General features: G+C 43.5%; 1 protein-coding gene and 1 long non-coding RNA gene across 3 annotated transcripts in view; one reads left to right on the top strand and one right to left on the bottom strand.

Annotated features, from left to right (window-relative positions):
* The window catches only part of LOC112585183, a 31221-nt gene extending 23994 nt beyond the window's left edge, over positions 1-7227 (bottom strand). Inside the window, exons 1-2 of the long non-coding RNA XR_006551359.2 lie at positions 7096-7227; positions 3801-3928 (exon numbers count right to left, since the gene is read on the bottom strand). This is a non-coding gene — a long non-coding RNA (uncharacterized LOC112585183). The remainder of the gene's footprint in view (positions 1-3800; positions 3929-7095) is intronic.
* The window catches only part of MB21D2 (Mab-21 domain containing 2), a 122555-nt gene continuing 112903 nt past the window's right edge, over positions 6658-16309 (top strand). Inside the window, exons 1-2 of one of the 2 annotated variants that reach the window (XM_025286440.3) lie at positions 6734-6868; positions 10003-10147. Coding sequence is in view for 1 of the 2 variants with exons in the window: in XM_025286430.3 (XP_025142215.2) it covers positions 6658-6868 (211 nt within the window). In the remaining variant the exon portion in view is untranslated. Of the gene's footprint in view, positions 6869-10002; positions 10148-16309 lie in introns of both variants that reach the window. The other variant, XM_025286430.3, reaches the window with a different exon arrangement.

A 16309-nucleotide genomic window follows, 5' to 3' on the forward strand; every position in this document is an offset into this window, starting at 1 on the left:
GTTGAGCATCTGCCTTGCAATGCTGGGGACACTGGCTCAGTCCCTGGTCTGGGAAGCTTCCACATCCACAGGGCAACTAAGCCTGTGTGCCACAGCTACTGAAGCCTGTCGCCCTAGAGTTTGTGCTCCACAATAAGGGAAGCCACTGCAACAAGAAGCCTGCACACCACAACTAGAGAAGGCCCACATGCAGCAACAAAGACACAGCGCAACCAATAAATAAATAACAACAACGTTTTTAAAAAGGACGTGCTGAATATTTAGACTTAATGTTTTGTAAGTTATTTTGTCATAAAATTTATTGAATTGCACTTAAAAGACAGAGAAGAGAAAGGAAAGGTTTTGTTTGTCATCATGGAACTCAACTCAAGCTTTGGGAGCAGATTTTGTGTATGAAATGCTAGGTAAGGTGTAAAGCTCTTGAAAACAAGAGATTGTCAATGTTTTTCTGAAGACTCAGTAGTTGCTAACAACAGAGTTAGGGACGTCTGATGGAAAGAACCTGGGCCATAAATCAAAGACCTGAGTTTGGGGCTTGAGCCAGCCACCTAGTTCATTAATTTACTTTTTCATTTATCAGACTTGTATTGAATACTTACTAAGTGCCAGACATGTTGGTAGTCAAGAGAGACAAGGTCTCTGTCCACATAGAACATACATTTTTGTGAGGGAGACAGACAAGTTATGAGGCAGCTACAGTGAAGTGTGAGAAACAGCAGTGCTAGGGCTCAAAGTTGTGAGTCTGTAAGGAGTCTCCATGACCTATATGGGTTTTAGGTGGGTGGGGAGGGAGCAGAGGAGGTTCAGGAAAAGCCCTTTGCTGGAGATGATATGTAAATAGAGAGCTGATGGATGACTGTTAGTCAGATGACCTCACAAACATTGCCATCTCTCTGAGCAGCACTTGTTATTATTGGAATAATAATAACAATCCTGATCAATCTGCTTTATTCTGTAGGAGGTTATGAGGATCTGATAAACAGCTTTATGTGCAAAGTTCTTTGAACCAGAAAGTGCTCCATCATTGTAAGGAAGACAATGGTTAATAATTGTTATTGGATATTGTCATTCCCCATCCTAGAGTCCATTTTCTTCTTTCCACAGGTACAGATTTGGCTTTCTGGAGCTTAGCAGGAGCAGAGAATAAAAGGACAGAGTTGGGTGATTTGTATTGCTTCAGTTTCTGCAAAGGAAGTTAGACCACCCAGGTCCCCGGGGGCTCTTAGGGCATAGGATTCAAGGAGAGACTGAAAGGAGCCCCCGTGAAACTGTGTCAGAGGGGTGGGGCTTCACCCTGGGGTCACCTTGTTAGAACCAAATAGACTGTCAAGACTTATCCACCCTGCTCTGGGGACCTCACTAACAATTCAGTGGCCTAATCTTGCCAGAGGTAAAATTACCAACTTGCCCCAGATGAAGTCACGTGCACCTCAAAATTCAGCTCTAGCCCTGACCGCTACCTATTGGCAGGACAAAAAATACAAACTGTAGCTAAGTAACTCAAAATGTCAGCAATCCCTGGTTTATCAAGATTTGAACTTTCAAGATCAATGAGTCCATTTTGCCCAAGGGCCACTCAACTCTTGTTTTTATTATGATTCTAATCCAGTTTCCTAGCATTTTCCACATCCTCTCTGGTGGTCTGGAAACAAGTAATATTTACTAAAATTTGAAGTTAGTATGAGGAATAGAACAGCACTGTCTCTGCTATGTAGGCAAGTGTCCTTTCCCTTACTGTGTCCCAGTTCTATCTCAAAGTGAAGGTGGTGGATGGAATTTATCTCTCACGTACCTTCTGCCATCAACATTCCACATGTCTATGGTGTTTGCCTCTTTTTCCTGCCTACGTTTACAAATCATAAGAAGCTCTGGCTACCTTCCTTGGTTAGACTTTTATTAAATATTCAACTGCCTAAGAAGGCCAGATCATGTGGCTTGGACTGCTCTTTAAACTCTGCCAGATCAGAGAATCTTAGTTTAAAATGGTATCTTGTTAATTCATCATGTAGATGTGGAACTTTTTGTTTTTAATACAGCCCAGTTATTCATGGCTAAGAGTTTGCCACAGAACTTGAGAGTTGTATTTAAAAACAAACAAGCCCCAGAGAAGTAAGCAGAAGGCTTCTTTCACAAACTAATGTACTTTTGTAGCGGGAAAGTAACAGGCTAGCTTCTGCCTCTAAGTCAGAGAAGGCGATGGGACCCCATTCCAGTACTCTTGCCTGGAAAATCCCATGGACGGAGGAGCCTGGTAGGCTGCAGTCCATGGGGTCGCACAGAGTCAGACACGACTGAAGCGACTTAGCAGCAGCAGCTGCCTCTAAGTGGGACAGCAGTTTGGAAAGACTGGGAGTTTCTTTGATCTGTTTGATGCTGCACACGCAAGTAAAGGAATGACCTGTTTTTTGTTTTTGTTTTAGTCCCTAAATCATGTCTGACTCTTTGCCACCCCATGAACTGTAGCCTTCCAGGGGCTCCAGTTCTACCACGGATTTCCTGGGCAAGAATATTAGAGTGGGTTGCCATTTCCTTTTCCAGGGGATCTTCCCAACTGAGGGATTGAGCCTACATCTCTGCATTGCAGGCAGATTCTTTACCACTGAGCCACCTGGGAAGCCCAAAGGAATGACCTGCCTTAGTGCTTATTTAGATGGTAGTCTCTATTGATCTTTCCTGAGTCATCTGAAACACTCTAGAAACCTGCGCTTTTATTACAAGTCTAAGATACTCTTTGTTGTTGTTGTTAGTCGCTCAGTCCTGTCTGACTCTTTGCAAGTCCATGAACTGTCGCCTGCCAGGCTCCTCTGTCCATGGGGTTTCCCAGGTAAGAATACTGGAGTGGGCTGCCATTTCCCTTTCCAGGGGATCTTCCTGACCCAGGCATCAAATCCAAGTCTCCTTCATTGCAGGCAGGTTCTTTAACGTCTAAGCCACCAGTGGATCTCCCAAGACACTCTTAAATATCTTCTATAATTATTATGTTTCTCTTCACCTTCCTCTCCATTTCCATTCTTTCTCTTAGGCCATATAACACACAGGGAAAAATAAAAGCCTACACAAATAGAAGCAAAAATACCTACATTTATAATAACTCAAGTGGTTGTTGGGAAACCATAGATAGCTTTTGTTGTTGTTGTATGTGCATGTCTGACTGTTTGCGACACTGTAGACTGTAGCTCTCCAAGCTCCTCTGTGGAATTTCCCAGGCAAGCATACTATAGTGGGTTGCCATTTCCTACTCCAGGGGATCTTCCTGACCCAGAGATTGAACCTGTGTCTCTTGCATCTCCTGCACTGGCAGATGGATTCTTTACCACTGCACCAGTGGGAAAGCCCATAGATAGTTTACACTGAGATATTTTATCGTAGCACGCAAATCACCTAAATGTTGACTTCCTGGTCTTTGAGAGATGATATTAATTTGTTCATTCATGCTACTGCTGCTGCTAAGTCGCTTCAGTCGTGTCCGACTCTGTGCGACCCCATAGACGGCAGCCCACCAGGCTCCCCCGTCCCTGGGATTCTCCAGGCAAGAACACTGGAGTGGGTTTCCATTTCCTTCTCCAATGCATGAAAGTGAAAAGTGAAAGTGAAGTCGCTCAGTCGTGTCCAACTCTTAGCGACCCCATGGACTGTGGCCCACCAGGCTCCTCCGTCCGTGGGATTTTCCAGGCAAGAGTGCTGGAGTGGGGTGCCATTGCCTTCTCCGGTTCATTCATTAAACACATTAATTAAGTCATAAGGTGAGCCAAGAAATGTATTAAATGTGGTGTTTAGGAAAGTAAAGAGACAGCACTTACCTTGAGGAGCTCAGTCTACAGGAACTCAGAGGTTTAAGTTTCCCAAAAGACCAGTTCAGGAAATTATGATCTGATCCTCTCCCTGTTTTGCCAGTTGGACAAAGGATATTTGTATCATCATATTGTAGCTGTATAAGAGCATTTAAAAGGTATTTAGTTTACTGTTCAGGACATTATTCAAACACACAGACTCACTGAAGGTCAATAACTCATAGAATTCTGATCTGGCTGATGGAAAGTGAGCAGATAGTGTCGAAGAATAGGGAGACCATTTGTTGACTTCCTTATTCAAAACATCCAAGACTCATGGCTGAGGGACAAGGCATAATTCCTACTACCTGTTTTATCTCTATGACTATAAGTATCACAAGGAGGAGCATTGGATCATTCACACTTTGGGAAATTAACAAAGAAAGAGTGTCTTGAATTTTTGCCTGAATTCTTTCAAACTCTATTAGGTTGGAGGTTGTTGCTTGAATGGGTGAACTAGTATTATTCTGATCCATGAAATGATTGTGCCTCAACCAGCTGTCTTGCTGATGGCTATCATTGATCCTGAGAGAAGAACTGACAGATGGGAGTGGATCGATTTGTATCGTGGTTCCAACCGCTTACATAGTTTATTCCACTGCACAAATAATGGCAATACTCTCACAGGTGAGAAATCAGGGCAGCACAGCAGACCTGCAAAAGCCAGAGTTTTAAGTAACTCCCTCATCAGCGAACCAGCATTCAGCTGGGCATGTATATTCCCTCTTTAATATCAGCTGGGTGAGAAAGCTTGTTTCAAAGAGAAGAAAACCCAAAAAGAAATTAACTGGTTATGCCAAAGTTCTTCATTCAACACCTGATGCAATAAACACTGAGTACCTTTGTACAGGGACCAATCTGAAGATGAGTAAGATGCAGTCATCCTAGGGAAGTTCATAGTTTGAAACTTGCATTAACAATGATAAAAGTAGGTCAGAATTCATCAGCGGCATATGAAAGTTTCTGAAAGGGTGCAGTGGAGGTTCTAAGGAGAAAGATGTTGCCACCAGCTTGGGGGAGGGTCTTAGGGAAAGCTTATAGAAAAAAGCATAGAAAGAATGGACTCAGTCATTTAATTTGTAAAGAAAAAAAGAAATTACCAATTCACTTAACAAAAACTTTTTTACCCTTCTCCTCCATGGTTTGTTGTTGTCCTTGTTTTAGTTGCTAAAAGTTGTGTCTGACTCTTTTGCTTGGACAGAAACCCTGGCTAGGCTCCTCTGTCCATGGGGTTTCCCAGGCAAAAATACTGGAGTGGGTTGCCATTTCCTTCTCCAGGGGATCTTCCAGACCCAGGGATTGTAGTAGCTAACATTTAATTAAGCACTTATGTGTCAGGTATTTCACTAAGTGCTTGGCCCACTTTATTTCATGTAATCTTCAAAACAACCTATGAGATAGGAATTATCACCTCTATTTTATAGGAAAAGACAGAGCCTGAATTAACAGAAGAGTTTGTATTCTTGGCTATGAGAACCCAGGTAAGAAAAAGCTCTTATATCCAGCCTATGGGATAGAGACAAGTTGGATTTTGGAGAGCTAGCGAGGAAGATAAACCTTTTCTAAGATCGCGGAGTCGGACACTGCTTAGCAACTGAACAACGAGTAGGAGGCCTCCTAAGTGTCTGAGTCAAAAACCTCATAAATGGTAAAAACATCTGAAGGACCTTGGACTTAGGTAGAATCTGCCTTGTTGAGTATGACTCCATCTCAGGAACCTTGTCTTTTGTCTTATCACTGTCCACAGAGATTCTAGCACTCTGCCTGGCAAATAGTAGGAGCTCAAATTTTATCTGTTTGAATGAGAATTTTCACCACGTCATTGAACATTCACTGGAAGGTGGGGCAATTAATTATGTTCCCCTTCCTCACGCCTACACTTTGGTTTTCCTATCTTAATATTGGAACGGGCTGAACTTCATTAAGACACTATATTAAGTTTAATAAGCTGTTATCCAGGAAAATTTGATTACCTAGGGCAAAAGTAGGAATACTATAGTGGCTAATGGGAATGTCTGTACGGGACAGGGAGGACACTCTATTTTATATGTTTAATCCTAATATTTTTGGCAGTCTGTGCAGAAGAGGGCAGAAGGTTGGTTTTTACATTCCTTAAGGCGGGCTCCTTCACCATCTAAAGGCGCTGGAATTCTTGAGACGGAAACCTCGCATAGGGATGCCCTCGCCCAGGACACCGCCCTTAAAATCAGACAGAGGAAGACTTCTTTCTCCTTGAAGGCGCTTGACAATCCCTGCCCCCTAAGGGAGTGGAGGCAGAAAAGAATACATCTACATCTCTCACGTCTGCCCGAGTACAGACTGGCAAGTGGTATGGAGCGCAGACCTCTGTCATTTATTTATTTTTCTTTCCACTGGGTGCGCTGTCCCTTTAAATGGGGGACGCTGGTGCTGGCTCCGTAACACCGGAGCCGGCAGCTTGTTGATTTCAGAGCTGGTGAATTTCACATTGTTTCCACTTCACTTTCCTCGCCCGGGGGAGGCTTAGGTTGGCTCTACAACCGCTATAGTCCGGGCCAGCGAGGGCCAGGGGAGGGCAGGGACCTACTGCATCTGGGCCGGCTTGGGGCCGCAGGAAAGGGTGTCGGGGCCACACACGCACTCTCGCTGCAGTCCAGATCCTCCTGAAGCCCGTACGCCCGGAGCGCACCCAGCCGGGACCGCCCGCCTAGACGCCGGTCCGCCAGCCCGCCCACAGGCCGGGGTCACAGCCAAGGAGCCGACGAGGGGAGGAGGCCCAGGGGGGCTGGGTGGGGGGGCGGGGGTGGGTGCTGCCGCCGCCGCGGAGCTGCTACTCGGCGCGTTTTGTATGAAGATGGCGGCTCCCACCGCCAGCAAGGCAGCCTCCCTGGGCTGTAACAACAAGCCTGCGTTCCCGGAGCTGGATTTCAGGTCAGGAGCTCGGGTGGAGGAATTGAACAAACTCATCCAAGAATTTACGAAGCACGACCAGCGGGAATATGACGACCAGAGAGCACTGGAGATTCACACAGCTAAGGATTTCATCTTTTCCATGTTGGGTAAGGAGGAAAAAGAGAGGGGTGTGTGTGTGAGAGAGTGATGGGAAACAGGGTAAAGAACCCATTCCCCCTTCTCCGGTTCTTCCCGGAGCCAGGTGCCTGGGGGTATAACCCATCTCAGTTCTGCCTTTTCCATTCTTTCTGCGCCGCAACCTGAGCTGCCTTCCCTTCCCTCCTAACTATACTTTGCCCCGGGTCCCTTTTCCGCACCGCCCCCGATTACTGACTCTTTTGTTAATTTCTCGCCGACTGGGGGTGGTAGGCAGGTGAAGCGTTGGTGGTGAAAGGGCTCACAGTTGAGGGGAAGCCTCTGGAAGCCGCGCGGTCCAGATGAGAACCCGCGGCGCCTTCAATGAAGGGATTTGTCTCCGGAGGCACGGACGTGCTCCTTCCCTGCGCCGAGTCTCAGGTCCTCTCTGGAGCTCGGGGAGCGGAGACAGCTTGGGGCTCTGGCTCGGCTCCCGAGCGACAAGTTGCGAGCAGTCTTGCGGCGCGGCGCTGTCACGCCGAGCCCCCGGTGGCCAAACTTGTTGGGTGTTCCCTAGTAACCCGCTCGAGTAGGCTGGGCGCCCGGAGTTCCTGCAACTTTGATTTGCAAATAGATTTCCCAATAGATTTCCCATTGAAGCGGTTGGAAGCATTTCCGGTGCTTCTCCAGGGTTCTTGCTGAGCTCGGAATTCCTAATTCCCAGCTCGAAAATGACCGCGCTCAGACCTCTGACCCCGAGGATCGCCAGCCCCTTGCTCTTTGTGTTCTGTCTGTTCGCTGGCCGAGAGAGGTGTCCTGGGTTTCGAACCTCGGCGACGTTTGGATTAGAATAAAGCCGCCTCTCCCATCCCCCAGCCTGGCACCTACAGGTCCTTAACAGATTGTTGAATGTTGTATATAGGAAAATAATTGAGCCGGGCAGGGCGATCGAATAATCCCCTAGTATCCTGTAGTTCGGGGTATTGCTGTGAGAGTCCGCTGGTGGGAGCCTCCCACGTAGCTTGCGGCTCCACCGAGGCAACTCTGGCTGCCATGCAGTACGTGGCCTGGGGGTTAACACTCCACCGAACTGGGACTCCAGTGTAGCGCTGCCTGCCTCGTGTCTCTGTGACCTCGACAAACACATTCTTGGGCAATTTACCAGGTAGTGGAAAATTTCATTGAAAAGGTCTTTGACTGCAGAGGAAGACTTGAGTTTTTCCCTTCGTCCTGCCATCTATTGGATTTCATCCGGCTGCCTCCTCTCGTTGCTAGTTCTATCAGAGTGTACCTTCCGTCTTGGTTTGCGTCCTCCCCACAGCCCAAGAAGTGGGTAATAACAAGTTGAACGTGTGGCCGCGGAGGGTAGTAACGTTTTGGGAAGTTGTATGAAGCACATTAAAACTTGGGGCTGGATTTTTTTACCTTTTGCTCCATTCTCCCCAAGTGTTCCTAGATTGTGTATGAGGTTGGAAAGCACTCTGTTGAGATATTCGACGATTCAGCTAGTATTTAGATAAATGTGGGGTGTGTATATGTGTGCGCGTGTGTTTAAATTACTCCCTAATCTTGTGGTGGGATGGGATTCCAGAGGGAAACTTTACAAGCTTACAAAGCTTTCAGATCTGAAAACCAGCACGGTGCTTGTCAGAAGGGTGAGGATATACAGAGAATGCTCAGGGCAGTTATTTAAGTTGTTTAATCATAGCCTCTCTCTTCAGCGTGTCTAATGGAAATTGCCCGTTGTGTTTTTACAGCCCCCCAAATCAATTCCGATGTCTCTTGCTCTAGGTCGTTCACTAGGAAAAGGTGCTTGGTCACCATCAGTCAGGGATACTCAAGGAGCAGAAAAGGGGAGGCTATGGGAAGGGGTTAAGTTTAAACGCCCAGCTCATTAGGAACTTCTGTGTTAACCCCACAGCTGATACACTGATTTCACAAATTTACCCAGATATGAATGGCGAATGAATTATTGCTTAATTCATTTTGTGTTGAACATCATGAGTGTGTTGACAGGTAAACGAAATTCCCTTTTATTCCTTTTTACCCACTTTATCTTGCAAGAGCGGTCTTTTTCACCCCCTGGGAATCTGATGTTTCCACCTGCAGGAGAGAAAAATTCAGGAGAATGTCATTTAAGCCTCTTACCCCTCTGGACACTAGAAGGCAGATGGCGAAATGAGCCTGCCTGTGTGCGGTGCTGCATTCATTTGTGCGTTGCTTGCTTTCCTTTAATGAGGTGCTGGCTGCTCTAGACAAGTGAAGGTTTGGCGACAGCAAGGGTCCCTGTGTGGATTTACTTTTTCTAAAGCGGATTTTCGCTGGGCTTAAAAAAACAAAATCTCTTTTTGTGCACTTTGTTTCACTTGCCACAGCTCAGCGTCTTTAATGAATATGCGAATGAGGTGTCTTAATAACCCTCAGCTTGTTAAGGTGTTACAGGGGTGGGACCAGGCCCTTATTTCTGTGAGTTGGGGTGAGGGGAGATATAACGGGGTTGAGTCCTCCTGGCTTTGTTCTGCCTCTGTTGGAGCAGCACCTGAGGATTGTTAGCAGCTTAAAAACATTATCCCCTCACACAGAATGAAATGACAGGGGAATTTGGTGCAAACCTCTTTAATGGAACTGTGGATAACACTACCTCTCTTTTTAGGCTATTGGCAGGAGCAGCCACTCTCTGTTTGAGACTTTTAGCCCGGAATAAGCACCCCCAGCTTCCAAGATCCTTTTTGTTTTATCTAGATTGGAGGTAACTTTATGCAGAAGAGCAAAGTGGTGATATAGACTGTTGTCATAAACAGTGACCTGTCAGCACCAGGAAACTCCACTGTCCTACCAAAGTGGAGGTCTGCATATGCTGTGGAATAGGTCTGAGCCCACTACTGGTCACACAGTGGCTTTGTGGTCTGTCCTAACATTCTCTGTCCGGAGATTCTGATTCCTTTGGAAGCAGGTGTTTGTGGGAGTCATCTAGATTCGCTTTTTATTTCTCTACACCTTGGTCTTTTTGGAGAATGATTGCTGTTATTATCTAGTTAAAATATTTGAGAGCCCAGATTGTGGGAGAGGCAGTGCATAATAAACGCCATTTATCAAAATTCAGGGAAATTGCCAGAGTTCATTAATGTTTTAATAATATTTGGTGTTTGCATAATATCTCTGCCAGCTCTTTTGTTATCTTCATTCCCCTGCTGAAGTTGGATGAAGACTGGTTGTATCCCTATTGAACAGATGCAGAACAGGGGTTACGCAGAAGCTAAAAGAACCAGGAAGAAACAAGCAGTCCATATACTTCCCCTTCAATACAAATGGTCAGTACCATGGTGTGGTCATTAGAGGAGTCATCACTTACTGACTGCCTTCTTGGTGCCTGGAAATGCACATAACTTTAGGAGTAGGTATTGCTTTCCTGTTATCCAGATAAAGATATTGAAATTTACTAGGATTAAGAATCATCCAGGGTTCCATGGCTAATAAGTGGAAGAGGTTGCTAAATCTCACATTGGCCTGATTCTAGGTCTTTTTTTTTTTTTTAATTAAGAGTTGATGCATTAAATCCAAAGGAGGGACTTTGTTTAAAAACAAAGTATTCCCTCTTCTTTCAGAAATTTGTTTCTGATTTCAGCTGCAAGTATTAGGGTAATCCAGGCAGCATCTGAGGTGAGTCCTGGAGCAATCTGAATTTGAGTATTTTATTCCATAAAAGGATCATTTGTTTTGAATTTCAGGTTGAGAAAATGATGGTCCTTATAATAAATGTTAAAACCTATAGTTCCTGTCTTAGTTTGCCTCTTGCTGGCTAAGTGGTCTTAGTTTTTTCGTCTATTAAACACAAATAATAATAATTTTGTCTATTAAACATGGATAGTAATATTTTCATCTGTTAAACATGGATATAGTAATGCATGGTTTCAGAATTGTTATGGGTGCATATGAAGTTACTTTGTAAACCAAAAAGGAAGGTATACAGGATTTTATGATTTATTTTTAAGAAATTGGCATTTTTAGAAAATCTAGTGAACTTAACACTAGAATTATCTCTGTAGCTTCCTATCAGAAAGACTACAGAGTATATTTAGAGGTGACTTAGGAGAAGAAAGGCTCTGGCTGTAGAGGGCATGATTAATTCCAACTCACATTACCATTTGTTAAGTTCATACTGTATGCTGGCCCTTGTGCTAGCTACTTTGCATAAATCTATTCATGTAATTTTTTTTCCAGAGACTTTATAAGGATAAATATCATCATGCCTCTTTTAGAGGTGAAGTAAATGGTATTATCCCCTTTTAAAGATGAAACATTGAGGCTCAAAGAGGTCAAGTACTTATGCCAAGACCATACAGAGGTTGCATTTGAACCTATAAAAGGATGTCTGACCCAAAAGCTCATGTTCCTTCCACTGTATGGGCAGTCTGTTTCTGTCACTTCTGGACCAGACAACCAAAGAGGCCCCACTCCCTGGGGAGTGCTGTACCACTCAGTACCCTGCTTAGCCTGCAGGAACAGAGATGGTCTCTTTTGTCCTGTCTCTTTTCTTTTTTCAAAGCTTTCTATTTTGTATTGGGGTATAGCCGATTAGCAATGTTGTGGTGGTTTCAGGTGAACAGCAAAGGGACTCAGCCATACATATACAGGTCTTTCTTACATTCATGCGTTCAGCAAGTAATTACTGAATGTTATGCTGTTTGCCAAACAGTATGTAGGGTCATAAGAATAAAATAGTGAGCAAAAACTTTAATTCATGTGGGAGACTCCTCCCTCTTCCGCTTGCCCATCAACTCCAAAAAGAGAATGGTTTGCTCACTCTTGTCTCCTTTCAGACCCATGGTGTTTCTGAGTGCTGTCAGATCTACCATATTTTTAGGCACTTTTTGTGTCTACGGAGTAGGCCATTTTGAAGCCTTGTCTTTCGGGTGTTTGAGTGTTACTTTTCCTTAATGAATTCATCCAGCTATCTTTACTGAGGGGATTTATTGTGAATCGTTGCTAAGTCTTGGTAACTTCCTTTGCGTTCTAGTCACTGATGTGCGGTGGTATCTGTATAACAGACAAAGTCATCTTTGAAGTCTGTTCCAGCTCTGAAAACATTATGCATCTGGGGCAGGGAAGTCCCTCTACATTTATTTTTGCTTCTAGTTTGAGTTGGTTTCCATTCTCCCTCCACTGTTCTAGGCAGTCACTGCCCTTCATGACAGAAGAGCCCTGGTCTTTCCATGAGGCCTTGTCGTGCCAGCCATTGGGTGATGCGTTGCTTGTGATTAGACTGGGCCCCTTTTGTATTCACAGAAATAGTGGACTCTCTTATGTCAAACCAGGAACTTGTCATTGAATGTTAGCTCTTTAGACTCTCCTGGAGCTTTTTAACAGTTTGGAATCTCTGATCCCCTTTCAGACCTATTGAATCTGAATCCCTAGAGATCCCCAGACTGGCTGCTCAGCACTCCAGCATCCTGTCCCATGTTCAGTTCAGCCTGATGCTGTGCATTTCTGGTTCAGTAGAGCTGCACATTCACACAATGAATCCTAGTTGACTTTTGAGACTAGAACTGGGCTGCTGAGCCTAACGAGCAGTTACATCTGCTGCTTCTGGGAGATAATGCTGGAATCCTTCCCCCCGGGACAGAGACAGGGAGGCATAGTGATTGAGATGAGAATGTTTCTTTTATGTCAGAGGTTGTCATAGGGTTTCACGTTATTGGATAGTTTCCATCAACAGCATAACTCTTTGAAGTAAAGAAGTATGGGGAACTCTAGAATTGGAAAAATTCAGGTATTTGTCCAAGTTTACCGGCAAGTAAGTGACATAGCTGGGACTTAACCAAGGTCAGGCTGTTGCAAAAGCCCTTGCTTTCAACGATGATACTATTCTGCCTTCTCAAGGGACGGGAGAACTGGACTCTAGTCTCAGCTTCTCCAGTTACTTTCTCTGTGACTTTGGGCAAATCACATAACAGACTCTGAGTCTCAGTTTCTGAATAGTTAAGTTGGGACAAATAATTATGCCTACCTCCTGTGTTCAGGTGCATTCAGTGCTAAAGCTGAAGATACAAAAGAAGGATGTTTCTGAGTGCTAGTACCAGCTCTGTTTTATACTGTGTGGAATGTGTGCTACCATAAATCACCTAATATTTTGGGGTATTTTTTGGCCCATTTTCCAATTACAGAAAATACAAAGATAAAAGTAAAATCACCTCTGAATTCTAATTATTATTAATATTTGATGCACAATTCTTTCTGGGCATCGATGTTTATAAAACATGCTTACAGTCACTCATACTTGCATACAGTTTTACATACATAATCCTATTGCATATATATGTATATTTCTTAATAAACTTACCAACATGCTGTCATCTACTCCACTTTTAGAAAGAAACTATATATAACCTGTGGAAAGATGTTTTCTAGCCTCTTTCACTCATTTTTTATTTAAAAAAGATACTGTTTTGGAAATTACAGGACACTTTGTAATATAACGATCGAGGGATGAAGAACCTTCTTGTTGGTGAGATTTGAGGGTTTGGCCTGCCTTACCTGAATATCTCTTATGTTTGGGCCGTTTTCTCTATCCGAATTTGTTAACTTGGGTCCTTGGAAACAATAACTTTGAATCTCTGAACTTGAAAAGGGAAAAATTACATCTTTATTTTTATTGACTGCTAAAAGATGCTTGCTCCTTGGAAGAAAAGCTATGCCAAACCTAGACAGCTTATTAAAAAGCAGAGACATCACTTTTCCAGCAATGGTCCATATAGTCAAAGCTATGGTTTTTCCAGTAGTCGTGGCTAGATGTAAGAGTTGGACCATAAAGAAAGCTGAGTGCCGAAGAATTGATGCTTTTGAACTGTGGTGTTGGAGAAGACTCGTGGGAGTCCCTTGGAGTGCGATCAAACCAGTCAATCCTAAAGGAAATCAAACCTGAATATTCATTGGAAGGACTGATGCTAAAGCTCCAATACTTTGGCCACCTGATGGAAAGAACTGACTCATTAGAAGAGACCCTGATGCTGGGAAAGATTGAAGGTGGGAGGAGAAGGGGACAACAGAGGATGAGATGGTTGAATGGCATCACTGACTCAGTGGACATGAGTTTGAGCAAGTTCTGGGAGTTGGTGAAGAACAGGGAAGCCTGGCGTGCTATAGTCTATGGGGTCTCAAAGAGTTGGACATGACTGAGCGATTGAACAACAACTGCAGTATTTCATTTCCTTTCATTATAAAAGTAGGTAACAGACCATAGTAGTATTGGCAGTATCTATGTATTTTGTTTTTGTTGCCAAAAGAAATCACAGACATTGTCATTTCATATTACAGACGTTTACAGATGTCTCAAAAAACACTCATTGCTGCTTTGAAATTATGGTAGATGTTAGACTTGCTGCTAGATTTTATTGACTGCATTAATAAAGAATCACATATGGTACTCTATCACATATTTGTCTTTTTTAAAGTAAGTTTTGTATTTTAATACCAATTATTTGAAGTCCTGTATGATTTTGTCGTTCATTTAAATATACTGGTGTTTTTTTTTTTTTTTTTTTTGCAGGGCTTCTTAAAAGCCTGTTGACAGATGCAGTTGAGAATCTCAGCTTCTAAAGAAATCTTATCTCTGTTTTGTTTTCTTCTCCCAGCTCAAATGCCACTTGACTCATGAAGCTTTCCTGTATTTCTCCCAGGAGGAAAAAAATTTCCTTTTCCTCTGTGTTCTTCTAACACCTGGTCCCCTTTTCTAGCCCTTGGTGCACTATTCCCCATGCTATAGGCTGAATATTACCTGCTCACTTATCTTTGCAGCACTGAATGGAGTTATGTAAACTGTAGGTACTAACAGAGTTTAGTCATTTGATGCATTTTATTTTATTTTATTTATTTATTTTTTCATTTGATGCATTTTAAAAGAGCCCTTCTGTGCAAAGCTTCTTATTTCAGGCAACCCTGGGAAAACCCAATTTTTCAGGATTCTTGCCTGGAAAATCTCATGGACAGAGGAGCCTGGCAGGCTGCAGTCCATGGGGTCGCAAAAGAGTCAGACACAACTTAACGACTAAACAGCAATTTAAGGCACGGGCGCTTTCTGACATTGTCTCTTTATAATTGCCACCTCTCATTAAGCCATATTATGACATCTTCTCTGGAGTCAAGGATGGAAATCTTGATCTGGTCTCTGTTTATGGTAGGGAAGTTTCTTCGTAGATTTTAATAATTTATCCTTGAGACTTAGGGCGCTTTAAGAGATGTCTCAAGTAATTGCTGTAGCTTGTTGTCTGAGAGCAGCAAATGGTGACTTGTGGGAACGTGCCCTTTCTCGTAGATCCAGATTTTTCTTCCCTGGGCATCTGGGGTACTTGTGAACCTCCTGCATGCCCATGCTTGGGGCTTTAAAAGATGCACAGAAAGCATAAGTCATCTTTCCCATGAAGGTGTTCCTTGTACTTATCAGTCAGCCTCCAGGTGTTTGGATGCCTATTCTGGAGTCGTAATTGCAGCAATTATTTATGATTATAAACTACTATAATTTGCCATCAGTAATTTATCTTTGTGCAGTGCTTTGTAAATCACAGTACATTTTTGTGGATTACAACATGCATTAGCATCTGGTATGGTGTGGCTTTATTCTTTGGACTAGCCTCTGAGAAAGATTGTGTAGGAACTAGTAACCTCCATTTACAGATGGGAATACTGAGATGTTGGCAGGTGATTTGACTCAGTTGGAAGTTATAGAATAGGACTCCACCCAGATCTCCAGTGTTCTCTGCTCCAGCACACAGCCTGCCAAGAACCTGTGGCTTTTCTCCCCAGACATCTTTCATGGTTGCTGAGGTGAGTCTGTGTCCCCAGACCAGGCAAGGGTAGCAACTTTCATACCTCCTCAGGCTTTTCTGCTCTCTACTGGCCCAGGGGTACATAGTGGGTGAGGGTACCGTGGCTCAGTACGTACCCTATAGATGTGCATTCTTCATGTCTGGTTGTTAGGCTCGCTCATCTGGTTCTGAGGGTCTGTGACACCATTTACAATGGACCTGGTTGACTACTTGCCAGCTGAGTGATCTCTTTAAGGACAGTTCATAATTATGCCATTATGTCAGGCCCTGTCTCCAGGAAACAGCTATCTATTTTTCGTGCACTTAAGTGCCTTTTCATGAATTCGCTTTGCATGAGATCAAGAGACAGATTACTAGGGACAGTGCTGCTATGAATAAAGCTGGCTTGGGGAGCTGTTATTCAATTTGTTTATTTTTTTATATATTTTTTCTCAACACAAGAAGACATGATTACTACTTGTGAGTTGTCAGTAGTGAGAGTTGATATAAATCTTATTTAGGTTTCTGTTCTGAGTATTTAAATATCTACAATGTGCATAGAATTAAGCATTCATTCATTAATTCATAAATTCACTCAACATATGTTTGAGTGCCTGTCATGAACTAATGTGATTACTATGGTGCAACTATTGTATCATAAGAGAGCCAAGT

The sequence above is a fragment of the Bubalus bubalis genome, chromosome 1 (assembly GCF_019923935.1).
Source record: "Bubalus bubalis isolate 160015118507 breed Murrah chromosome 1, NDDB_SH_1, whole genome shotgun sequence".
NCBI lineage: Eukaryota > Metazoa > Chordata > Mammalia > Artiodactyla > Bovidae > Bubalus > Bubalus bubalis.